Source organism: Erpetoichthys calabaricus, chromosome 6 (genome assembly GCF_900747795.2).
Source record: "Erpetoichthys calabaricus chromosome 6, fErpCal1.3, whole genome shotgun sequence".
In the NCBI taxonomy this organism is placed as follows: domain Eukaryota; kingdom Metazoa; phylum Chordata; class Cladistia; order Polypteriformes; family Polypteridae; genus Erpetoichthys; species Erpetoichthys calabaricus.
The window spans coordinates 187,033,608-187,060,614 of record NC_041399.2 but is presented as its reverse complement, the minus strand read 5'-3'; the positions used below and the strand labels follow the sequence as shown (position 1 = coordinate 187,060,614).

The 27,007-nt window shown below is 38.3% G+C and overlaps 1 protein-coding gene across 3 annotated transcripts in view; it reads left to right on the top strand.

Moving 5' to 3' along the window:
• xylb (xylulokinase homolog (H. influenzae)) overlaps positions 1-27,007 on the top strand; it is a 353,065-nt gene that overhangs the window by 463 nt on the left and 325,595 nt on the right. For all 3 annotated transcript variants that reach the window (XR_007935308.1, XM_028804172.2, XM_051929119.1), the window contains exons 2-8: positions 5,730-5,812; positions 11,976-12,045; positions 16,947-17,027; positions 17,156-17,242; positions 20,760-20,888; positions 23,985-24,050; positions 24,708-24,780. Coding sequence is in view for 2 of the 3 variants with exons in the window: in XM_028804172.2 (XP_028660005.1) it covers positions 5,730-5,812; positions 11,976-12,045; positions 16,947-17,027; positions 17,156-17,242; positions 20,760-20,888; positions 23,985-24,050; positions 24,708-24,780 (589 nt within the window). In the remaining variant the exon portion in view is untranslated. The remainder of the gene's footprint in view (positions 1-5,729; positions 5,813-11,975; positions 12,046-16,946; positions 17,028-17,155; positions 17,243-20,759; positions 20,889-23,984; positions 24,051-24,707; positions 24,781-27,007) is intronic.

Here is a 27,007-nt window from a genome sequence, read left to right as displayed (position 1 = left end):
GTTATTGCTCACTCCGATCTCGATGTAAATGAATAAGCTTTAAATAAAATGTACAAGTCAGAAGCAGCCAATATCCTGTTCATCCGGGTGGTTATACATAAACTGACAGTTATTGTTCACTTAGATTTTGATGTTTAAGGAATAAGCTTTGCATTAAAAAAAGCTTTATAGCTCATTTAGTGATCTTTCCACCCACTTTCCGAATCCGCATTTTCCACTGAAAGGTGCATGACGAGAAACTGAATCCTGCTGCGTCCAACAAGAAGAAATAACCATCCCTTGATCAGCTGCCCACCTCTTTAGATGAAACACCAGTTTCGACTTGGGTGACCAGCCTTACCAGTTTTTTTGGGGCAGTCCTGTTTTTAAGCATCGCGTCCCGTTTTATGCCTATGCGCTTAAAAATACTGGTTCTTTAATGGGACTTTATGGTTGTTTGCTAGGTTGTGTAGTTCTTCATAGAGCCATTGTTTGACAAAGTACCATTTTATTCTGTGAAGTATTCTTTATATGAAGTTGACTCTTTGTGATTTGAAAAACTTCTTAATATGCAGAAAAAACTAAAATCTTTAATGTTTGGTAGGCTACCTATAGCAGGACACTAACAGATTAAGATAACCTGAATATAGGCTGTTTTTGTATGCAGCAATAGTCTTTTTAAAGTGATGACCCATTTGTATTTTACAAATCTTTTACCATCCAGTCATGGTTGTTTACCGTATGGAGCCTTTTACAGATCTAAATAAATAAAATCTCTTTCCAGAACTAGCATGTGGATGGGTCTTTTAGGATCCAAAAATGTTTCCCCTATGGCATCACTCTAAAGAGCCGCTCTGGCATCTTTATTTTTTAAGAGTGTAACATCCCTATGATTTTAGGTGAATATTTAAACGTGCACAATAATCCATGAGGGTTCCCCAAGGCTCTTCAAATGAATTTGTGTCTAGCTGTGACCTGTTTTGCAATCATGGCAATCTGATCAGCCCACATGTGTCCTGGATTGGAGCTTTAAATTACTGGCCACCCCAGTTAAGACTGACATGTTAGTGTCTCTAAATTGGCTTCTTATTAGTACATGGAGTTAAACAACCCATCCTGGTTTGGTTACTTCTTTATAGTCAACTGTGTTGGGGATAACGCATCATAAATAATGTGTGTTACTTTATAAAGCAAAAAGCAGCCTAATGCAATATTTATTTTTTAAGTAAAAGTTCCATCCATCCATCCATTTTCCAACCCGCTGAATCCGAACACAGGGTCACGGGGGTCTGCTGGAGCCAATCCCAGCCAACACAGGGCACAAGGCAGGAAACAATCCTGGGCAGGGTGCCAACCCACCGCAGGACACACACAAATACACCCACACACCAAGCACACACTAGGGCCAAGTTAGAATCGCCAATCTACCTAACCTGCATGTCTTTGGACTGTGGGAGGAAACCGGAGCGCCCGGAGGAAACCCACGCAGACATGGGGAGAACATGCAAACTCCACACAGGGAGGACCCGGGAATCGAACCCAGGTCCCCAGATCTCCCAACTGCGAGGCAGCAGTGCTACCCACTGCGCCACCGTGCCGCCCAGTAAAAGTTCTCACATTTTTAAAAAAAATGCATGCTTTACTACTGAAACTTATTACTGAAAACCATAAATAAGTGAATTACTGCTATATTTCAAAGAAATATTGGATTTATTTGGTAATTCCACTCCATCTGTGTGAGGAAAAGAATAAGCACGTGTGTAACGTTAGTGTGCAATCAAGTGAAAAGAACTCATCAGACTTTATAAGTATACATTTAGTCCTTTGTGTGCTGAGGGAGAAATTTAATTGGTCCAATTTAGGGTCACAGGGAGTCAATGATTATCGCAGCACCAGTAGATGTAAGGCAAGAAGCAAATATGGTAGACGCTGGTCCTTTGCAGGGCTCAGTAAGCAAAGTCATGCAGAAAAGAGTGTGCTAAATGAACTCTAGTAAAAGAAACCTACCAATAAAGTGTCAATTTAGTTTAATATGTAGTGTAAAGGACAGCTGGGATTCTTACTCAGCCAGGACACATCCATAACAGAAGGACTCGGGGAATTAGCTTGTACGGGGCAACACCTCCCCCAGAATGACAGAGGGCAGCCCTCCTGGCTTGCTACAGTGCCATGGGTTTGAAGCATGGAAGCTGAACCCTGCTGGGACCTGTGGCCACCACCAGGGGGCACATGGAGAATGGCTGAGCCCTCTTCTACAGGGCTGCTGCCACACCCGGAAGTGTGGCCGGAAGAAGATTGTGGAACACTTAGAAAGGCCACCTCATTCCATTCAGGGAGTCAGAATTGAGAGGTGGAGGACGGAGCTTGAGGAAGGAGTGGAGGCAGAAGAGCCAAGGAGAAGAAAGGGACTGTGTATTTGGGGTTTACTGGTGCTTATATATACTGTGCTGCTGTGGGGAGCAAGAAAAAAGCGATTCCCCACCGAAATAAAGCCTGTGTTGTGCTGGGACTTGTGCCTCTGTCTGTTGTGTCTGGTGTTTGGGGAGCTGTGCACCCCTCTGGTGTCCACAAGAGATATTTTGAAATATTGTGAGCAGGTGGCGCAGCAGCCAGTGTTCATACCATGAATCTTCAGAGGTTTGCTTTATGGATGGAATAAGGGGAAGAGTGTTATTGTATTCATAGCACATGAAGATCTACACATATTTATAAAACATAAAAGTTTTATCAAATTTGACAGTGTTTCTGCTCAGTCACATGAAGGTTTGTAACTTATATGGTCTTATGGAATTAATAACAAATGCTCGCTAGTGAAATGTGCCATTTTTCATACAAAAGAAGAAAAAGTAGTGCACTGTTAGTAACTTAATAAATTTTGTTGATTATTATAACTCTTTTTGCAAATAATGAGTAATGTACTTAAGCTACTTTTAAAAGTAACATTCCCAAACTGTAATGCATAATACTGGCAGGGTGGGCTCATGATCCTATAAAAAATTGAATAGGCGTCATGGTGGATGGCATGTTCTGTGGATATGGGATGAAACTGGAGTATAGACAGAACCTATAGGGACTGAGTGCAGACTCAACCCACACATCAGCTGGGTGGAGAATTGTTACTGCTGCACCACCATGGTACAAGGAGAGACAGAAGAACATTGTGAATGACTGGAAAACAGTTACAAATACAGTGAGGGAAAGGAAGGTTTTTAATCTAGATCTGAATGTCGAGAAGAATGATGCTAATATGAGCAGGAGGAAGATCAGGTAATTGGAATATGTGCATGTCAAAAGTTTTCCAATCAAGTTTCAGAGCAACATGCCAGAATCAGATAACCTTAACTACACTACCAGACATAATTTTAGACACACACAGGCATTTTCATTTTTTTTGATAGAAATTGATACCTTTGTTATCAAGATTCAATTAAATTGATTTAAAATTAATAGTTTAGGGTATTACTAGTGTTGTTAATGGCTATTGCTAGTTGAATGGACTTATTCACAGATGATGGCAATGCCCCATTTTCAGCAGGTATTTCGTTAGTGTCGTAATGGTAAATTCCCTTTAGCTTGTCCTTAGTTTGTCATGTTTAAATGCAAATCAGTTTTTAGAGAAACCGTTGCATGGCTGCACTTGGATCTCAATCCGGATGGTTTGCTGTGTGGTGGGTGCGGCAATGTACTATAAGCAGCGCATGCTCCAAACCTCCTCCTCCTTCTCCTTTGAAATTGCATTAGCACCACATGAACCTGTTATTCTGTTCACTTGGGTTGCAACATACTGACATTATTAAAGTTCAGTTCTTAAACAATTCAGCGTGGTAGTGGTAGCAGTATCTTATTGCACATTAGAAGCTGTTTTTTTACTCAGTCTTGATTAAAGGGTGCTTATTCCAATGAGGTGTTGTGAGAGGCTGATGCAGACTCCTGGAAAATTTGGTGCAAGACCTGAATCAGTCATGGATGAACTGCTAGGTCATTGTAAGGCAGAATCCTACAGGACTACTTCAAGTTCTGCCTGTCAATGTAATCAGCATGTCTTTATGTTGTAAATGAAAGCCAGAATACCTTAAGAAAGTGTACTCTATATGGACCATGGAGGTTTGGAGCCAGAGATGTCAACCTATGAGGCAACATCACTAGGCAACAGTAGCAGATTTTAAAAGACTTTTTGAAATCGAGCCAGAAACATGTCTACTTGAGACAACTGGTGTTTCGGAACATCTGGTTTGGGTCAAGACTATGTCAGCAGCATTCTGAGCTGCAGTGTCCGTTTTTACTACTTTGGGCAGAAAGACTATTAAAAGAGAGGTAAAGTTGTGTAACTGTATGTAGTAAAAATGTTGACATAATGTTTAAGTGTCCAAAATAGAGGAATTAGATCAAACTGTGGAGATATTTTGTAGATGGTGAATTGAAGTTAGCAGAGATGAGGGATTAGAATGTCAAACAGCTATCAAAAGCTATCAAAAAGCAAGGTTTTCCCTGGAAAGATCAAGCTTTTAGTAGAGTTTTTCTGGAGATGCCAGAAGAAGTACTATAATTCACTTTTGTTTGTGTTGCATTGGGAGAAGTATACAGACGTTGAGACAATGGGGTCATTAATACGACAGTAAATCAGATGTTGCTGTATAAACAAGTCATTAAATTATTACATAATTTAGCTGAAACAGGAATAAATCAAGATAATGTAAGGCAATTCTTAAAAATGTGGTAATTTAACAAATCTTTCAATGAGACACAAATAAAAGAAATTTAATTATATTTACAATGTATGGTTTGTTAAAGAGAATGGCAAGGTGGTGCAGTGGTAGTAATGCTGCCTTACAACAAGAAGGCCGGGGTTCACATTGCAGCTTCTCCCTCTGTCTGCATGTTCCCTCCCACAGTCGAAAAACATTCAGGTGATGGCAATACTAAACTAAATGTGTGTGTGTGTTCATCCAGTAATGGACCAGGAATTGTTCACTATGCCTGCTGGGATAGGCTCCAGCTTTTGTGTGTTCCTGAACAGGATAAAATAGATTTAGAAGATGGATGGGTTGTTAAAGTTTGTCTTTACTATATTAGACAGTCTTTAGTAAATATATTGTTTTTCTCATCCTATTCAATAATGTGTGCTTTGGTTAGTTATTTTTTTATTTTTGGTTATGTTATTTTTGAAAAACTATACATTTCCAAAAATCATACCATTTGCATTGATAGCAGTTCACTGAAAATTAATTGCAGGTATTTGTGATTTAAAATAATAAATAATTTGTGCATATTTTACAAACAAGCAGAATTCAATGGTAATAAAGTTGAACGCTTAAGCTTTCATTATTAACTTTCCGGCTTTATGATTATATTTTAAAGCAGGGCCCTTTACTGGACTAGGTAAGGTATACCGTTAGCAGCTGATTATTCTATGTGATTTTCATTGTTCTTGATGTAAATACATTTTCGCAGTATCATCAAGGACATTTCCCAAATCACCCACAGACTGTTTACCCCATCACCGTCAGTCTTGCCAGCACCAACAGACTAAAGAATAGCTTCTTTCCTGTAGCAGATACACTGCTGAACTCTAGGTCCCAGCATTAGGATCATGGATATACTAATTTATCGGCTGCCATTGTATAACTAAGTATTTCTATTATTTGCAGTTCTGGTCAAATGCTCAACTGTAATTCATTGTCATAGTACTGTACAAAGTTGAATCTGAATCGGAGTTTTGTTTAACTTCTTTTTACCAAATTCTCTTTTAGGTAAAGGTGGTTGCTATAGATGAAGACTTACAAGTTATTTATCAAAATAGCATCCAGTTTGATACAGACCTCCCAATGTACAGGTAATTTATCAAAAAATAGACTTTAAACTTGACGATAGTGAAATATCTGTTGCTCACAGAAGCAATGAAGGAACAAAAATAAAGATTAACCTCATAGCTCCTTCTATTTTTTAGTGATGTATTGTGAACTGTTCAAATCCAAGATTAAATTTAGTTGCATATAAAACTGAGAAAATGTAAACAAAGTTTTAATTACATTTAATGTGTAGCAATAATCAGTATATTTGTATGAGTTAAATATTCTTATTTTCAAGCTGTAGGACACCAGGGGCCTCATGTATAAATGGTGCATATGCACAAAAATGTTGCGTAAGAACGTTTCCACATTCAAATCGCGATGTATAAAACCTACACTTGGCGTAAAGCCACGGACTTTTCCACGGTACCTCATACCCTGTCGTACGCAAGTTCTCCGTTAGGTTTTGCAGACTGTCGGCACCCAGCGTCAAAGCAGTGCTACTGTTCCTGTGTGGTTACCCTTTCTTAGATCCACATCCACGACGGTGGCTCAAGTGCTCCTTGTAGAACTGTTTGTACTTGCAAGTTACCATGAGGTAATTGTACTTATGATACAGTTATAATATTGCACAACCTGAGCCACTTTATAAAGCACGTATTTACATAAGATGACAATATCATTTTTAAGATGAAATGCAGCAAAATATGTTGATTATATTATACAGATAAAACTTTAACTACATGGTGCCGCAGCGCTAGCGAGGTTGAGCTTCGTTCACGGTTTGTTCCTGCCTCGCGCTGTTTTCATGCTGTGGCTGGCGCGACACTGGAAGGATAGATGGATAGAATAATTAAACATTACGAAGATAGTTTGATGTTCCTTAAAAGTTTTGAAGAATTGGCGTTCTAAGCTTACAGATGACTTAACGTCTATTACAGAGCTGATTGTGTGGCGATTGGGTATTTGGAGAAAGAAAAGTAAGGACAGGAATTGGGGGTTAGTACGTTTGAAAAAGACAGTACTTCTGTAATAAAGCATTTCATTGAAGGTCGCGCATGGCGCAGCAAGCATCTTGCTGTAAGACATGAACAATCACTGCACCACCGTGTTCCCATGTTTAATAACATGCTTTAACTCATATCATCATGAAAATGATATCACGTGTACTTCTCAGTATTTTAATTACACAGAGAGCTGTAATATTCCGAACGTAATGGATTCTGTGTCCTGTCGGAGGAAGAGCATGTAGTGATTCAGGCACATAGAGCAGATATAAGATCAAATACAAAACAAAGTATTTAACGTGCTACTTTAGTTACAATGGGATTTGAGAAACTAGTAAATTAAATGATTTTAAGATGAAGTTTATGATGTTCTACTTTAATGACAAAATAAACTATGTGATTAAAGTGGAAATTTCGAGATTAAAGTTGACATTTCGCGCTTTTTTCACACTGTGTGCCTTTTTTTTCACTGTACCCTAATAAGCTTTCATATGACACTCAGGCGTTGGGCTACGAGTCGCCTTTTCACGCCGACTTTGATATGTGACAACTTTTTTTATTTCGGGCACTGTGCGACTTTGTGAACTTGAGCTTTCGAGTTTCTCTGACACGCTATGTCACTCGATCAACTTCCTTCTGTTGCTTATATAACTGTTTAAACCAACAAATAGTACGTTTTTCTTTGCCTCCATTTGGTATTCGCTGAAATTCTTCTATTTTTCCTCGTACTTTTGCCATTGCCTTTTCACAGAACGCTGGGCTTAAGGGGTATTTATATTGATTTGCATATTCAAAGAGGTGTAATTCTGGGAGGAGTTGGGGCGGGACAGCAAGTGCGTGCACATGTGTTTATTTCCACGCTGAGCGGGATTTATGTAGCAGAAGTTGGCGAACGCACAGATTCCTGCATCTGGATTTTTCTGTGCGTAGGCACATTTCGGCTTTTGTGCTTACGTCATGTTATAGTGCGAATTCATAACAGCGTTATGCATGAGGCCCCAGGTCATAATCAGTTTAAGCTTTCAAGTTTTTGCTTCATTTTGACTGCTTGTGAGGATCTAGTTAATAAGGTTATTTCATTTTATGTACATGTATTTCTATCTTTGGTTTTTTCTTTAGCTTCAAATAAAAAAATAAATAGTTTTGGCTTTAGTTGAGCTAATTCATAGAAAAATAGTCCTAATTAATTAGGTTATATCCAGTAGATTGATGTCACCTACTGTATGTACTTTTTTGTGTAACCAAACCTAGTCTAAATGTTGGTTACAAGGTTTCTTGTCAGGTTTTGTAGAAAAAATGTGTCTTAAATGTTCTTTGTAATCTGTAAATGAGATACTGTATCAAGGGGACAGCTGGTGGTAAACACGATATACATTATGTTAATGTAGGTGAAACTAACATTTCAGTAATATTAACACTGATATTGTTAATATTACATACATTTCTCCAAACATGCCTAAGCCTAAAATATCAAGCATTTGAATGCCTACATGTCCTTCTGTGCATAATATTGACTTTTAATTAACACTGTTTTTAATAACAAGCTAACGCTGAATTATATATTATGCTCAAAACTGGCATTTTAATTCATACTAATAGAGTTGAGGTCAGGGGTTTGTTGAGTTCCACTATGTCTTTATGGGCCTGGCTTTGTGCACAGGGGCTCAGTCATGCTAGAACAGAGAATGGACCTTCCCCAAACTATTGCCAAAAAGTTGTAGTGCACCATTATCAAAAATGTCTTTGTATGCTGATTCATTAATAGTACCCTTTATTGGAGTCAGACAGCCCCAGACCTTTATATCTCCTCCACCACATTTCATAGTAGGCACTATACCATCCAGAAAGCAGTGTTTTCCTGGCAACTGCCAAACCAGATTCATCCATCAGACTACCAGATCCTATGGTGGTGTGCTTTACATCACCCTAACCAATGCTTTGTCATTGTGCATAGCTATCGTAGGCTTGTGTGCAGCTGCTTGGCCATGGAAATCCATTTTATGAAGCTCCTGACACACAGATCTTATGGTGATGTTGCTTCCTGAGGCAGTTTGCAATTCTCTTGTGAGTGATGCCGTAGGTGATAGGTGATTTTTTTCACACTATGCAGCTCTGTGAGGCTGTGTGGTCTACCACTTTGTGGCTGAGCTGTTGCTGCTCCTTGACATTTCCGATTAGTAATAGCACTTACAGTTGACCTGGACTTATCAAGCAGAGCAGATATTTCATGTACTGAGTGGCAAAGGTGGCATCCAATGGCAGTGTCACATTTAAAGTCACAGAGCTATTTAATGCGACCCATTCTGTTGCCAGTGTTTGTCAGTGGAGATTGCATGACTGTGTACTTGATTTTATTTGCCTGTTAACAATGGGTACAGATGAAATGCCTGAACTAAATCATTTGGAGTAGTGTCCATATACTTTTGGACATATACTGTATATAGCAATTATGCCTATAGAACACATGTGCACAAAAATTATAAAGTGCTATAGCACTAATTATGCATTGTAATTCTTCTTCACCAAAACATGGTAGGGAGACAGTTGCATTAGGCTTTCAGGTATATCTGAACTGTTTCATTAAACCAATTTAGATGCATAAATTTATGAAAATGTTACAAACTTATCAAATATGATTTATATGTTTTTAAACAACTTCAGAAAGATATTACTGAAAACTGTGTTCTAAATCAAGCTTTTGCATGAAAATTGTTACAAATTCTGCCACAAAGAAACACAAAAAGGGAGCAGGCCTCTCAAAAAACAGCCCACAAACTGTCAGACCAACCATGATATTGGTCTGGGCCCCAGAAATAGGCCTCACCTCAGGCAGTCTCATTTCTACTCAAATGGCTAGCTTTCTAGCCTACACATGCCCAAAATTGGGGTAAGACATTTAATCTTTAAATGGTAAATATCCACAACAAGTAGCCAAGGGGTAAAAACCACATAAAAAATGTGGTCAAAGGGCAAAACAAAGAAATAATTAAAAGTATTAAAGGAGATTCAAAAGGGATTAAAAAAGCAAGAGATTAAACAGGAGTAAAAAAGGTTTGCCTGAAGGGCACAACCTAAAAGTTGCCAAATCGGAGAAAACACAATCCAGAAACAATACCCTAAGTTAAATCAGAGGTCAAACAGTATGAAATCCAAACAACCAAATCATTAATCAAACCACAGGAATCTTAAAGCAGCAATGCCAAAGCAGTTGAACTTTTTTTAGCTATGGCTTAAATGCTACGTGGGGCCAATACCCTAGCTTCCTAATTAGATGGCCACGCCTCTTTAGGTTTCATAGTTCGGATGCGGGGCAGATAACATAAAACACACAGTATAAACATAACAACAAACAGAATAAACACCATAACAATACAAACAATAGTACATAAATAGATAAAGCAAAACCACAAGCAGTGTTAATAACCAGAGATGAAAACTTATAAAACAAGTAAAATATTAAATAAACAAGAAATAAACTCAAGCCATGGCAATAACCCTAGATGAACAACAACAAATATGAACGAGTGTGAGTCAGTAGTCTTGGTGGTAACTTATGCAGGAAAATCTACGAGACATTGTAACCAAAAATTTACATGTTTTGAATTGTTGTTCTATATTATCCTTTTCAAATACTTATGAACAAGAGCCATGTTGTATTAAAGTATATTTTTATTTAGATATCCAGTTGAAATTTGTCAGCAGCCATACCACCTGCACAACAGAACAGGTTGTCCCCATGAATCTAAGCAAGTTTGGTCCCAGCCAGTACTTAGATAGCAGATAATCTAGGAAAAAGCTTGGGTGGTTTCTGGAAGAAATGTTGACGAGGCCAGCATGGGGAACTTACTCTGTGGTCTTTGTGTGGATCCCAATGTCCCAATACACTGTACTCTAAATATGGCACCATACTTCAGAAGAGATGTAAAACTGAGGTCCTGAGCCTCTGTGATCATTAAAAATTCCTGGGCATCTTTTGAAAAGAGTAGGGTTTATCCTGATGATCTAGCTAAATTGCCCATCATGGCCCCCTAATCAGCCCCTGTCTCTTTAACCATGTCACCACCTAATAGCTAATGTGTGGCAAGTGTACCAGCATAATAATGGCTGCTGTCACATCATCCAGGTGGGTGCTACACATTGGTGGTGGTTGAAGTGGTTCCCTTCTGTCTATATAAAATATTCTGAGTAGCAAGAAAAGCCCTACATAAATATAATTAGTATTATTATTACATTGTGCCTCTTGCACCCTCTTTTGTTGCATTGTCTTTTTCTCAGGGATTTAACCTGGAGACTAAATAAGGAATTCCATTACACTCAGCAGAATTGAAAGTAGAAACTAGAAACAAAGAATACAAAGCATTTTAAAAATCTTTATAGTATAGCCGCAACTGTAGCAGCGTGGTCCATTCCAAATAAATAGTCTACATTCACACTTGCCACTGTAATACAGATTGTGATATTGTACGGTATGAAAGTTGAATTTGTTTTAAGGGTGCTTTGATCCATTTAGTGATGTGGTTTATAATGTATCAAGAAATTTGAGTGACCAAGTGTTTAACTTTCATAGATCTTGCCCAATTTACATTTACAATTTACAACATAGTTTCATTTTCAGCAAAATAAAAATCAATGATTGGTAGCCATGTGGATTGACAACATTTTTTTGAAATCAAATAGCAGCCAGCTCTAAAGAGTGCTATGTACACCTTCTCCTTCCTGCTATATCTGTCATGGTTTGCGCTATGTTATTTATCAGCATAGCTACACCAACATGAAAAAGTCAAGTTACAAGCTGTGTTGAAGTGCTCACATGAAAATTCCTAGAACCTTCCTTATACTAGGAAGAGCCCTAACTAATAGTATTCAATACATTTTGTGGTAAGATGGCTTTTCTGGTAGGGTTTAATGATTTGTATACCAATATCTCAATTCCATCTGCACTCCACTCACCTCATGGTAATTCAACTCCATATCTTAAGACAAGCTATAAAACGTCCTCATATGCTTGTTGTATTTGATACTATTTAGCTTTTTTTTTTTGTCTGCATGGCATTTCCAAGGCCTGGTTTCTGCTTTGTGCAACTCTCTGCAGCACTAACAGTTGGATTAAGTAGGCTTTAGAAGGAATTGAGGACAGGAGGGATTTTTTCAGTACAAAAAATTTGACAAATCTAAATGAATTTATCATACTTTTTTCCAGGACTCAAGGAGGTGTCCATATTCACAATGACAATTTAACTGTGACTGCTCCAGTATTAATGTGGGTACAGGTAAGAGAAAAATTTCATATGTCTCTAATTCATTTTTACTTTAAGGCATTGTATTTGTTTAAATCATTATTCAGTTCAGGTTATTTTCTGTAACTGTTTTCACTGAGCTAAGGTTCAGAGCACTAGCACAAGTTCCCAACTTTAATTCCATAACAGAAATAATTAAACCATGTATCATTTACATACACAGACACCCAAATCTTCAGATGCCTGTGCATGCCAATGTTAATACTGATGATAAACAGAAAAATACATGCAAAAACACCACATGTCTTTATAGAAGTGCGGCATGTCACCTTTTTTTTGCTTTTTTTTTGTTGGGCCAATTTCCCTTCTAACTGCAGGTTAGTATGTTAGTATATATGCTGTGGAGATAAATGTGAGCAGACAACGGAAACACATTTCAATGCCACATGTAAATGTGAATTATGTATGGATACACATTATATATGAAGCACACATTAAAGGGGGCCTTTTAAGAACAACAGCCACCATCACAGGCTTCATGTAATGTGTTTTGAATATTGGTGATGTGGGCCATTTTAAAAAGTTCCAAAGGATGGACCCAGCCCATGGGCCTTGAGTTTGAAACCCTTAACCTAAAGGCAGGACTGCAAGAATTTAAATCTATTTGCCAAGCACTTTAAGTCAATATTTAAATAAAAAAAACAGCTAATAGTATGCCTATAATTCTTTAAGTCAATTCAATAATTGACAAGTGTACATTTTTAGTAGGCATTTGCTACATAAAACAAACAGATGTGTTTAGAGTGATGGAGTACTCAGATACCAGATAAACAGGCTGAAAATTTTGTAAATGAAGCAACTGTAAAATAATTTCTCTTTTAAAATATACATGTAAAAGATTTCAGTTTCAAACTGACAATTTTAATATTGTTTTATAATATTTCACACATATTTATTGGAAGAATGGCGTGTATTTACCTTATAGTAGATCAAGTGTACAGAGTAGTAGTAGTTTTTTCAGATTACACAAATTCTTCAGTCTTCTCCAGGGCCTGTTTTTTCATGTGATTTTATTTGATTATACATTTTTTTGAAGGCTGAAAATATTATTTGGTTGTTTTCTCCATTTAATGTGCAGGTTTAAGTTTTATAGAACATATAGTTTCTGTGAAATCATTTAATTTGACTTGCTAAAGTAATTATTTGAGGACAAGCATGTCATACGCTATATGCATTTATAGAGTATCCAGATTTCAGAAAAAGAAGCTACTTAAATATAAAAGAAGCTTTTTTAAAATATAATATGAGAAAATAAAGTTTTATGTTGTAGTATGACAGGTTGATGGTCTGCAATTTTATCTCTAATTTGTTACAATTGATAGCCTTTGAGTCTACTTTCTAGTGTCATAGTGAAATTTCCATGCATCAGGAAAGAGACAGAAGATCATAGAGCTCAAGTATGAGAAATTTGATAACCTATCGACTCACAATAATTTCTTGTTCAGTCTTCCAGTGTCTCTGCAATGTACAGGTGTCTTTCTGGTATTTTATAACAGCATAGACAAAGAATTTGGAAAAACTGGAATTAAAGGGAAATTGCTCGAAATCTCCACTAATATACTTGTAGAATAAAATGCATATTTGAAACTTCTCTTTTCTCGATCACTCAAGAGTTACATGCTACAAGTGACATGCTTCCACTAAGGGCTATGAGGGAAGCCCAGGGCCCTTACCAGGTGGGATGCCTCTGCAATGGAATGACTGGGACAGAGAACATGCACAGGGCATTATCTCCTCTGGATCCATAGATGGCAGCCCCCCTGGGCTGCAATGGTGCCCCAGATTCCCACGGGGCATCATGGGACTTGAGGTTTGTCAACTCAGCCCTGTTGGGTGCAGTGACAGGGGAGTCCTACTTTATGGGGCTTCCTCCTCACTCAGAAGTGCTTTCGAACCACGCTTATGGGACACCGGAAGTACTCCCGGGAGTTACATAAAAGGAGCCAGCTGCCTCAAGTCCACCAAAACAAAGTTGGGAAGATGCAGGACGAAGCATGCTGGGAGGAGTGGAGGAAGCAGTGATGGGGAGAAAAAGAAGGCGGAGATACTTGATGCTTACCATTGTGCTTAATTGTATTTGTGGTTGTGGCATGGGAAACACTTGAAGGAAGAGTTTCCTACAATAAAGACTCTTTGTACTTCTATACCTGTGTCTGAGCCTTTGTGTCAGGTGTTTGACGAGCTGGAGTGCCCCCTGGTGGCCACAGGGCATAGGGGCTAATCTTAGAGGATGTTTGATTTTCATGTTGTGAATTGTTATATTGTATTTAGTATTATCTTGCAATAAAGCCAGTGGATTACCATTATCCAGCCTTCAAACACTGCTGTGTATTCATTGCCACAGGCCAAGTAAATAATTCTGTTATTTACACCTTTTGTGTAACATAGTAAAGGTGAATGAATTAATAGGTGATCCAAAAGTCTGCCAAACATGTTCATGTTTCAGTTGCCCATTTTTTTCTTTTTTCTACATTGCACAAAACACTCTGTGACAGATAGAGGCTTTGTCCACCTCTTGAACCCTCAGGTACCACTCTGATGACCAGGTGAAAGTATAAATATTCTTTATTTTATAAAAATACCGTGCACAAAGCACTCTCCACACCACACTCATAAACACAATAATTCTCAATAAACCAATCCTCCTCGCCCAGACACTTTGCCACCCTACCTCCCAGCTCAGCTCAGTGTACTGGGCTTCCCAGAGTCCTTTTATACACCCTGACCCGGAGGTGTTCCCGTTCAACAGTCCACAGTTCCTTATCCCTTCCGGGTCAGGGTAAACAGTCCTTTTCTTCAACCCGGGAGCACGTCGTTTCTTCCTGTCACGTGACCGTGACGTACTCCCGGGTTATAGGGCACATGCGAGCATACGAGCCCCCCTACAGCGACGCCTGGTGGCCCCCAAGGTATCCAGCAGGGCTGTGTATAAAAACTACATAGTCCATGAGGCCCTGCTGGAACTCGGGGCATGTCCACGCTGCTGGGAGAGCTCCTCCTGGCGGCCTGGGGGTGAGGGCCGGAGAAAGAAGCCGGCAATCCACCACAACTGTTTAAGAGAAAGGATGAATGACTGATTTTTTGTTTGGCTTAAACAACTGTCCTTTGCCAGAAGTACTAGAACACTTAGGAGTGCAGGAATGGAAGTAAATATATATATATATATATATATATATATATATATATATATATATATATATATATATAGCGCCTGACTTGGCACAGACTGACGCAGAGGCACGTACTTAAATAAACAGATTTTTATTTTTCTTCAGCCATGGGGCACACCTTCCCCGTGTCCCACAGGCCCAACACAGTCCCAAAACACTCACAATAATCCTTCTGGCACCACCACTCCTCCTCAGGCTTAGTCCTCCTCCTCCCGACTCTGGCTCTCGAGTGGTGGTGGCTGGCCCTTTTTATAACCCACCCGGAAGCGTTCCAGGTGCTTGACCACCTGGTCCTAATTGCACTTCCCGGTGGGGCTGTAGAATCATCCAGCCGGGCTGTTGGAAGGAGACAGCCCTCCTAGTGGCCATCCCGGGCCCCAACCAAGCTGTGGAGGACTCCATCTCCCATGGAACCCTGCAGGAGGTTGGGGAATCAGCATCGGCCAGGGAGGCTGCCACCAAGCACCCTGGGGGAGGTATTGAGCTGTCCATGGCTGCTCCCCCGGAACATACACAGCAGGGGCGTCCCGGCCAGGCATGGAACCTGGCCGTTCGTCACAATACATACTGTGGCACGCGACTGGGGGTGGTACCCAGCCAGGACGCCCAAGAAGACTGGAGGAGGGCTCACGTGTCCTCCGGACCACGAGGGGGCATCCGCCCTGGTTGTGTTGGGGGTGCCCCAATGCCTGGAAAGCCCTGGACCTCAGCACTTCCACCACACCAGGAAGTGCTGGGGGGAAGAGGAACAGGGACACCCGGAGTGCTTCCGAGGATACAGCCGGCACTTCCACCACACTGGGGAGTGTCGGTGGAAGATTGCCGGGAACCACCTGGAGCACATCCGGGTGATCATAAAAGGGGCCGCCTCCCTTCATTCAAGGCTGGAGTTGGGTGGAAGAGGGCAAGGTCTGAGAGAAGAGAGAAGGAGGCGGTCTGAAGGCATACTGTGGCTTTGGCCTGGACTGTTGGGGTGATTGGTGCTGCGGCACTGGGTTGGTGCACTTTTCTAATTTGTAAATAAACGTGTGTTGGACTTTAATATGCTGTCCATCTGTCTGTGTCCGGGCTGTTTCCCACAATATATGTACTGTATATACTGATGAAAATTGTAATTCTAAGGTGTTGAAAATTAATTTTGATTTTCCAGACATACACACATACAGATGCTATGTTGACATTTGTCAATTTTTTGAGCATGACAGAATCAGAATCTGAGCTTAACTCAATACTGAACCTTTGGCCCCATTATCAAACTTACATTTACATGGAAGTTACAGAAATAGAGTAAGACAGATGAACAAACATTGATAGACAGTAATTTAATAGATATGCATTATATATTCCATTAACAAATATTTGAAGTGGGGACACTGTTTGCATTACTGTATCACAAAGTAATCCAATGAAATCCTTATGAAACCAGAGATATTTTTCTACTTATACCAGGTGTTCTGTTCAGTGTTAGGTGTTCAATAGTAGGTTACCCCTTAATCTTTAAATACATCCATCCATCCAGTATCCAACTCACTATATCCAAACTACAGGGTCACGGGGGTCTGCTGGAGCCAATCCCAGCCAACACAGGGCGCAAGGCAGGAAACAAACCCTGGGCAGTGTGCCAGCCCACCGCATATCTTTAAATCATGAGTAATAAAATATGAATGGTAACCAGTTAGTTCAGCTTTTTCTTTCTCATTTTAGGCACTTGACATTTTGCTGGAAAAGATGAAAACCTCAGGATTTGACTTTGCAAGTGTGAAAGCCTTATCTGGAAGTGGGCAGGTAATCCGTCTGAAAAAAACACCATAAAAACTTTTAAATAAGTTAATCTTTTTATGTGGAAAAGTTATGGGGTTTGTTATTTTTTGGTTAATGTACCTTTACATTGTTTTTTGTTTTTCTTTATTTAGCAACATGGTAGTGTGTATTGGAAAAAAGGAGCTCGTGAGATTCTTCAAAGCACCTCATGTAATAAATCTCTACATGATTTACTAAAGGTTAGAATGGAATTATTTGCCATAATTTTTTGGAGTTACTTGATTATGTTATTATCATTTTCATATGTATTCGTTTTTGCATCATGTTTCTCATCTAGAAGAGGGAAGCAACAATATGTCTTCTGCTGACCAGCACAGGAAGTATTGCATACTATAACTGGTGGCAAACATAAAAGCTGAGAGACACACATACATGCTATGGGGCAGGTCTTGAGCATTCACAGTGGAGTAGGGTTAACTTCATTACCTGGATAGGTTTCTAATTGTTGTGGTGTGTGCTTTTCCCTTGATGGAATAACTATTTTTTATGTGGTAGGGTCATTTGTAAAATTTTCACACTATGTACACATTTTGATTAATGAGCTTCACAATAAAAGCCATTAAGCAAATAACATCTGTTTATCCTGAGGAATGTTAGGGCTTGAGGAAAGTTATGTCAGGTGTAAAAATAAATATAGGTTGCTTTTAAAATGCATTTGAAGTTTTTGTTTATATTTAGGAGGCAAGATAAAAATTAAAGTCTTTACAATATTCTTTTATTTTACAGTACTGTTTGCTTCAAAGCTTTTGTCATAATAATGGCAGCAAGGAAACATTTTTTATGATGTTTTGTTTTCAGTGGAAAAAAACATGCTTAAAAAAACTGGCATATCAGGTTCAGTTTGTGGGTTGATTCTGACCTTTGGAATATGATGCTTTATTTCTGTAAATTTTCTGCTGACATAATACAGGATGTTTGCTCCCAGGTTTTTTCTTTTCTTTGCTTAGCTTAACCTACCTTATAACATTAAAAGTTACAGTGAATCCCAAAAAAGCATTGTCATAAAATCCACAGCCTTTGCTTCACACTAATCTCACTCTTGTGGTTGCAAGGAAGATAATCCTTCTCTATTACTGGAACATTGTTTGGTGTATAAAGAAATCTGATGCTTGAAATCAATGAGTAATTACCTAGTTTTGCAATACGCAATGCTTTAGTTTGTCAGCTTTGCTGTCCTTTAGAAATACAGGTTTCAGTCAGTGTGCAGTAACAACTATAAATAAGCCCATTTCGATTACTAGCAGGTTGAATCACAACATATAGTTGATGTCAAGTATAGCACCTAAATATTATTACAGGAAATGTTATACATTAAACAAACCAGTTTGGCTTTCTGAACATTCAGTCTGAAGCCAGACTGCTTTTTATTAATTTGTCTTTAGCTAACTTGGTAAACAGGCCTTATTCCTTATATAATATTTGCCTCAGTCTTGACATTGTTTTAGTCACAGTAATGCTTGATATTGGGTCACTTTGAATATGCAAAAATACAGTACATTAACTTGTAGAAGTTAAAAGTAGCATGCACAGAAAACGAGGTGTGGCAGCAAATCAATGTGTACTTTAGTGCATAGGTTCATATGAGAATCAATAGAAGAAAACTTAACATTGTTTTGCTTCTTAGGGTGAGATGTAGTTATGGGAGAATCTTACAGAGATCAATTTACCATGAGTTTGTGAAATCGCAGAAATGTTCAGGAACTATGGCAAACTAGGCAAAATGCATTGAAGTGAATAGGGAAGGAGGAACTGAACTAGTTTTGAGTAGATTTTAATGGATCAATGATCTCTGAAATGTATCCAAGGGCTAGTGAAGCGTCTGCCAACGACACTGGAACTATTATTATGGCCAAAAATATGATCTGTGCTGTGAGGTAGAAGTGGTAACCACTGTCTCAAACAACAAAAGACACAGATGGAATGATAAGCACAGATAAAAGTAAAAAAAATGGCCACTGTATATATACTGTATGTAAAGTGACAGCGTGAGACTGGCTTGTTCCATTGTGTGAAGTCACAGGTCCACACAGCTAGAATGTCTTTTTTCATTTGTGATCAATCTGTACAAATGCTTTACGCTCTTTTCTTCCATCAAGAAGATAGAAATGCCTTGTAAATAGTAATAAATCTTTCATTATTATTTAACAGAGTTGTGCATTTTATGACTTGGGGAAGCAGACGGGTCACTTAAGGTTTGATTTGATTCATCGCTGTGCTGTGTAGTTAATTCCGCATGCATTCCTCCATCATGTGAAATTAGCCATGCAGTGCAGTAGCGAGTGAGTGCACAGAAGTCAGGTTTATATATTTGCCGGCAGTACTCATAACATTTTGATTTATGTCTGCTAATGTACCCCTCAAATGCAAATACTGTGATGTTTTTTCTTTATTTTTTTATTTTTAAAAATACATGTGGGCGCATATTCAACTGGAGCACAGATTGGGTTGTGATATCACACATACACAAACCAGATCATGCAGTGAAATAAAATGTGAGATGGAGTTGTTTATAGTATGCTTGTGTGAACGTTCTGCATATGGCTGCTGTAGCTCTGTAATTTCACGCTAGCCTTGCAAAGCATCATGGGGCTGTGGGAAAAAAGTGTTCATCAAATCCATCTGCACATTTCTGGGAAAATATTCTTAAAAAAAGTTCAACTGCAAAAACAGCATATTTGCTGTGAAAATGCTTTGGCAAATTTTGCCAATCAATACTAAAGAGAAATTTTAACAGTTCTCAAGTGAACTGAACCAGTGGCAAGATATCCTTGTAGTTTAAAGCACAAGTAGTTAATAAAGCTAAGACTTCTCTTTCACTTAGTGGCCTAAGGCTTGTTTTTGTTTGCTGTCTGTGCTGAGGAAATGTCTTAAGTTTGCATAATGCTCTAGACCAGGCTGTTTGCGGCTTGAGTACTGACCCCATCAGACAATCTCTGATACTGTGCTCAGGGAGTAGTTTTGATTCATCTCTTTGTGCAGTTTGCCTGTAACCATTATATATGTGAGGGGTTCAAGTTTTTCCCGCTATTTCTAGTGTACATGTGAAAATGTGCAGGGATCTCAAATTTAGAAGGATTCTAAGGATTCTGTTTGTTTAAATGCAGCAATGGCAAAGGAGCAGCTACCAGGTCTGGAAGTACTAATGGTCTATGTTGACAGCATGCTGTGATAAAGAACAAAGCAATTTGCTTCAAAAGCCATAGATTCAGATTGTGTTTACCACCGAATTTTCAGACTACATCAACATAATATAATAGAAAGCAAAAAAAAAAATGCACAGACATGTAGAAAGAGTAGCGTTGTTTCAAGCCTTTTGATCTGACATATCAGTTCTGGATGCTTTATTGTGCCTTGGCATACACAATGTTATCTGTTCATCATAAAACATTCTTTTGGCTTAGAAATGTGTTACTATTACAGTAGAGTGTATTTTGTAGCCTCTGTATTGCTGTTTCTTTGTTGCATATGCTGCGGCAACAACCTTACAAGCATTGTGGTATCAATCAAATATTTCATTTTTGCTGATTTTTATTAATACATAAACTTTTTCATTTTAAATTAAATTTCACATGAGAGGAATGTAAGTACATTGCTATATTCTATTAGCAGAATTAGGTTGCTTTAAGCTACTGAATTATTTCTCTATTTCAGATTTCAGTGTTGCATTTTGGCAGTCTTTATCCTTTATTTCTACAGAATTGCTTTTCGGTGACCGATAGTCCTGTGTGGATGGATTCCAGCACGTCGTTAGAGTGCAAACATTTAGAACAATCTGTAGGGGGGGCTCTGAACCTCGCTTATATAACTGGCTCCCGGGCATATGAGGTGAGAATCATTTATAATGCCCTGCATTTTTATTATGAGGTTGGTCACAGTATTGGTATAAGGCTGACTACAATATTTTAATTAAAAATGTTTCTACATAAAGAAGAAATGTAATTCTTTGGATCTTTGCTGTCAAATTTCACAGTGTATACAATGTAGGTACACTTTCCCTAATGATCTTTAATCATAGGATGAGCTGGAGAAACACTCCTGTTATGCAGAACAACAATTGTGGAGATTTTACAATAATCGGAGACATCACTGCATAACATTTGCTGCTAAGTGCTATTTTTCAATAGGGTGTTACAAACCAAAGTAATTTTAATCTTTACCTCTGTGGTGAATTATTTGAATGGAGTTGTTCTCTATTGTACATTTACATTCTGTCTCTGTGTTTGCTTTTCTCTGACAACTGTACTTTTTGTATTATATATGCGTAATGAACTTAAAAATAATGCATAAATTTAGTTACATTTTTAGAAACAATATTTCAATGCAGATTTATACAATACTTTTATTCACTTTAAGAAAAGTTGTACATCATTACACATCTTCCTTAGTTTCTTCACTTATCCAGGAGGACTATCCATTTCTTGTCCACATAATTGTCTCAGGCTTTTTATTCTGCCACAAAGAATACTTCAGTTTTCTTGTATATATCTTGTAATTACCTTTGCATGGATCCCCTGTTGACCAAGGTTCATTCATGTGTGCTTGGTTACATTAAAATACAGCTATCAGTAAATGAAAAACATTAGCCTGTTATTAGTGAGGTGAAGAGCATCAATTAGAATGTTTCTTTACTGGTCCCTTCTATTGGTTATTCTACAGAACACTCTTCTTCTTCTTCTTCTTTCAGCAGCTCCTGTTAGGAGTTTCCACAGCGGATCATCTTTTTCCATCTCTTCCTGTCTTCTGTATCTTGCTCTGTCACACCCATCACCTGCCTGTCCTCTCTCACCATATCCATTAACCTTCTCGTAGGCCTTCCTCTTCTCCTCCTGCCTGGCAACTGTATCTTAAACATCCTTTTCCCAATATACCCAGCATCTCCCCACTGTACATGTCTAAACTAATGCAATCTCGCCTCTCTGACTTTGTCTCCCAACTGTCCAACCTGAGCTGACCCTCTAATGTGCTCATTTCTAATGCAAATTTTAACATCTTTAACTCTACCGCCACCAGCTGTGTCTCCTGCTCTAAGCTTACAAATACAATTTGTCAACCATATTTGTAGTGATTCCTGCCTCAGCTAACTGAAAAATTGGCGCAGGCCTCAAAAAATACCCAAAAAGAGACCCATTCTCTTTGCAGGGCTTACCCTAGGCAATCATACCCCAAAATCTAATTGCAGGCTTTGAGCCTGAACAGGCTCAAAATTGCAATTCAGAATTTTAAAGAGCAAAATTTCAAAATCTTTAGAACGGAAGAGAGGGAAACCCTAAATCTCTTGTTGATTGACAAGCAAAACCACAGGTTCTTTATATTTAAAGATTTCAAAAAGGGCACAAAAAAGTTATGCCAAGAACAAAAAGCCAAAAGTAGGTTTTGCCAAAAGGCAAAACACCAAGAGGCAAACCAATGTAGCTTAAATCAGAGCCAGGGTGAAAACCAGAGAATATGGAAATTGAGAGTCAATTCAAAACCAGGAATCACAATCAGGAATGCAGCGCCAAAGCTGCTCATCCTTCAGTTGCTTCAACTTAAATACTGCTAGGACCCCAGCTACATTATTAGGTGGCCTGGCCTCCGTAGGCTTCCATATAGAGGAAAGAGCAAAGAAAACTAATACATGTTTTTGTGATCTGAGTTTGTATTTAATTTTTCCTGAGAAATCCAGGACATATTTTAATAGTCTATTCATCTATTTTCAGGGTTTCTTACCCTAGGAATTTAGTTTTGACATCAGTTTTTTCATAACATGTATCTGGGAAAAGTTGAACAGTTTTAATGTCTTTCTGCAATGTTTCCCATATGAATGCTGCTATTTTGCTAAAGTTATGTTGGCCAATGCTATGGCAAATCACCCACCAACCCTTGGAAGTGCATGATGGGTGTTGTCATTGACGTGACCATTTAAAGACTGGCACTTGCAGTTTTTGAACTATTGAAGTATTGAATAACAATACTGTTATTGTATTTTCTTGTTTTATAGAGTTCTTTCTGGTTTCCAAACTTTGTTTTCTGGCATTAGGTTTTTTTGATTTTTGCTAATTATTTTAAATGTGATGACTGTGCAGTTTGATTTTTGGTTACCACTTTGATTTCTCTTTGACCTTGCTTTCATGTTCTTCTGTTCCATGTACTCTTAACTTTATCTGTCCCTTTGGAAGCAGAATGCATATAATCTTAACATAACACAACATTGAAAAATAATAAATAACTATCACCATATTAAACAAATAACATATCCATCCATCCATTTTCCAACCCGCTGAATCCAAACACAGGGTCACGGGGGTCTGCTGGAGCCAATCCCAGCCAACACAGGGCACAAGGCAGGGAACCAATCCTGGGCAGGGTGCCAACCCACCGCAGGACACACACAAACACACCCACACACCAAGCACACACTAGGGCCAATTTTAGAATCACCAATCCACCTAACCTGCATGTCTTTGGACTGTGGGAGGAAACCGGAGCGCCCGGAGGAAACCCACGCAGACACGGGGAGAACATGCAAACTCCACGCAGGGTGGACCCGGGAAGCGAACCCGGGTCTCCTAACTGCGAGGCAGCAGCGCTACCACTGCGCCACCGTGCCGCCCACAAATAACATATTCAGAACAAAACCAAAAACAATATTAATGACATAATAATATGTAATATTTGAAAAATGGAACAAAGATTAAATAAACAAAAACATTCTTGAGCCAGGGAAAAGACCTTGGCTGAAACATAATACTGTTTAATCCTCTGTATTCATACTTTGCAAGGTAAACTCCTTGTTGTCATTCTGCAGTCTGACCAAAAAAGTGGCATGTCCCTTCAAATTAGTCACAAATGACACTGAATTGTTATTAATGCAACACAATACAGTATTTTTTTTATTTCAGGCAAGTTTGATAACATTTTTGTCTGTTTTTTTTTCTGTAGAGATTTACTGGAAATCAGATTGCAAAGATTTTCAAAATGAAGACTGAAGAATATAATCAAACTGAGGTGAATGTAATCAAACTTAAGAAATTAAGGTTTTAACATAAATCAAAAGAAAAGTAAAAATAGGACCAGAATAATTCAATAAATATATTGAGTTTTGCACAGAATGTTTGAAGAAACTTTCTAATGAGCAACAATAATGTTAAATTTTAAAGTGGTGGTTCAGGGTGAGCAAATTTCTGTTTGGTTAGCATCTGGAATTTACCAGTAACATTATTCTATTTATAAAAAATGTGTGTCATTTAGCTATTAAACAGTTTTTTTTCATTATGATGGAAAATTCATATATATTAGAAAACCCCTTTACTCTTTTTCTCAGGAATAATGTATAAATGCAAAGCACACTCACCTTCTTCTATGGGTAGACACAAAACCACAGAAAAAAAATTCTTTATTCAGACAGATATAAACTAACAACATAAAAAGACTAAAAATGTATATAGCTACTGTAAAATATGACTGAAAAGGAAGCCCAGTTTCTCTTAATGCTGATACTGGACAGGTTCATCCCATGGAATAAGGCAATACAGTACAGTGGAAGTCTAGGCTTATGCAGAACACTCTGAAACACAATGCAGAGACCGGAAGTTATGGGTTTTATCAGTGCAAATCTTACTATAACAGAAATTCACTCAGTCCTGAATTTTACTTTCTCTTCAGAGAATATCTTTGGTCAGTAGTTTTGCTGCATCTCTCTTTCTTGGTGATTATGCAGCTGTGGATTACAGTGATGGTAAGTCTTACTCTTTTCCTGTATTAGAAAATATGATCTTGTAATTGCTATCTTTCTCACTGAAATGTATGTTAAAGATAATGACAGCCTCTACATTTTTTTACTTTAAAAATTTTTTTTTTTTTTTATTTAAAATTTTTTTTTCTAAATTAGCACACTGCCTGAACTCTGCCATAAGAGTATGTTTTACTGATAAAAATATGTTATTTTCTTCATTGCATTTTTTGGTAGCATTTAGGTTGTTTTGATTTATAGCTTAATGGTCATGTCTCAGCTGGCACAGAGAAACATAAGATAATGAATACAGATAATGCTGCAAATTCTGAATTGTAACTGAGACTGGGGTGTTTGCTTGAGGGATTAGGGAAGTGTGTTTTAATAGGGACTTTACAAGCACCACTTCTACAGTTAAAAATGTCAGGAAGCTCACTATTCTACATTATTTGCTAAAATATTTCCTTATTTGAGATATTATATGTGTCTGGACATTGGCTTTTGCATTTCATGTTTACTACGGTGGGTTGGCACCCTGCCCGGGATTGTTTCCTGCCTTGTGCCCTTTGTTGGCTGGGATTGGCTCCAGCAGACCCCCGTGACCCTGTGTTCGGATTCAGCGGGTTGGAAAATGGATGGATGGATTTCATGTTTAATTTACAAGTGTAGAGGAACTTATTTCTAGCAGCATGTTTATATTTTGTTTCCAGGAAAAAGGCATACATAAATAAATATATTAGCAGTCAAAAGTTTTAGAACACCTCAGTTTTTCCATTTTTTCTTCAAATTTAATCAGCTGAAATGCAATGAATGACCTAAAATGGTGAAAAGGTAAGCAGTAAACTGCCAGAGGTTTAAATTTAAAGTTTAGGTTAGCAAAACTGAAAAAAGGAAATATCAGAATATTACAAATGGGCCTTTTTCAGAGAAGAAGTAATAGGCTACAACCTACAGGTGTTCTGCAGCAGGTAAATTAATTTAAGCCTTGCAATTTGAAGCAAATAATTTGCACAGGTGTCCCAATTTTTGTGGATTACTTAAAAATTCTCTGTCTGTCTTAAAGCAGAGTTGGAACAGACTGTATTACTACAACCTCTGAAGTACTACTTGGACAGTATTCCATTGATGGCAAGAAAACAGCAATTAACAAATGAAATGAGACAGAGAATTATTACCCCTAGAAGTGTAGGCCTTTCATTTAGAGAAATTGGAAAAAAAAATCAAAGTGTCAGTGAGTATGGTGTCCTACACAAACCAAAGGCAATTGCAAATTGGAAGAAACTCTGATAGCAAGAGATCTGACAGACCCAAAGTCACAACCCAATCAGAAGACAAGTTTCTGAGCCTCACCAGCTTGCGTGATCACAGGTGCCTCACAACACCACAGCTTCAAGCACAGCTTAGCAGTGCAGGATGGAAGAAAGAAAGCCTCAGCTACTACTGTGAAGAGGAGACTTTGTCCTGCAATAGTCTACAGCCGGTATTTCAAGGCAGTATTTTGTCATTTAAGGAATGACTTTCTTACTGCCACTTGCCCTGTCAAACCTGCAGCACAAAGTCTACTCTTTGCAGTAGAAACTGATATACTGACCGTGTATATACAGTAAAGTAAAGTGAGCCTACCTGGGAAGGAAGTGGAACCACACAATGTCATTTTAGGAATTTTTGTCAATGTAGTCTTCTTGAAGGCAAACACATTTCTCCCACTCATGCTCCAACCTCCACATGCCCTTGAAAAAAAAAATTAAACTTTCTGCAAGTTGCATCTCTGCACCACTTCAATCAGTGATAGCATCATCTGTGTCAAAATGGTGACCACACAGGTGTTTACTTCATCACAGGTTAAAGAAAGAATGACACTAAATCTGGTGAATAAGGAGGATGGGGCAACAATTTATAGTTTAATTCTTGCAATTTTTCCACTCTCACGTGCACCTTATGTTGTGGAGAAAGAGGACTCAACATTTTAGGGTGTTTTTCAGCAGTGCCATACAGGAGAAACAGTTGCAAGATAAAAATTTGATGGGAATTACAAAGAAAGTCTGGTCTGTTTATGAAAAAAAGTTAAAATACTCCTTCATAGGTAGGTTCGCTTACCATCAGACACCCTATGTGTGTATTTACAGTCACCTCTTAAAGCCCTAACCTTTCTTGATGAGAGCTTATCTGAACTCAACCCTTGACTTTACACTGAATTGGCTAATGGGACAAAATGCCTTTTAAGTCTAAATTC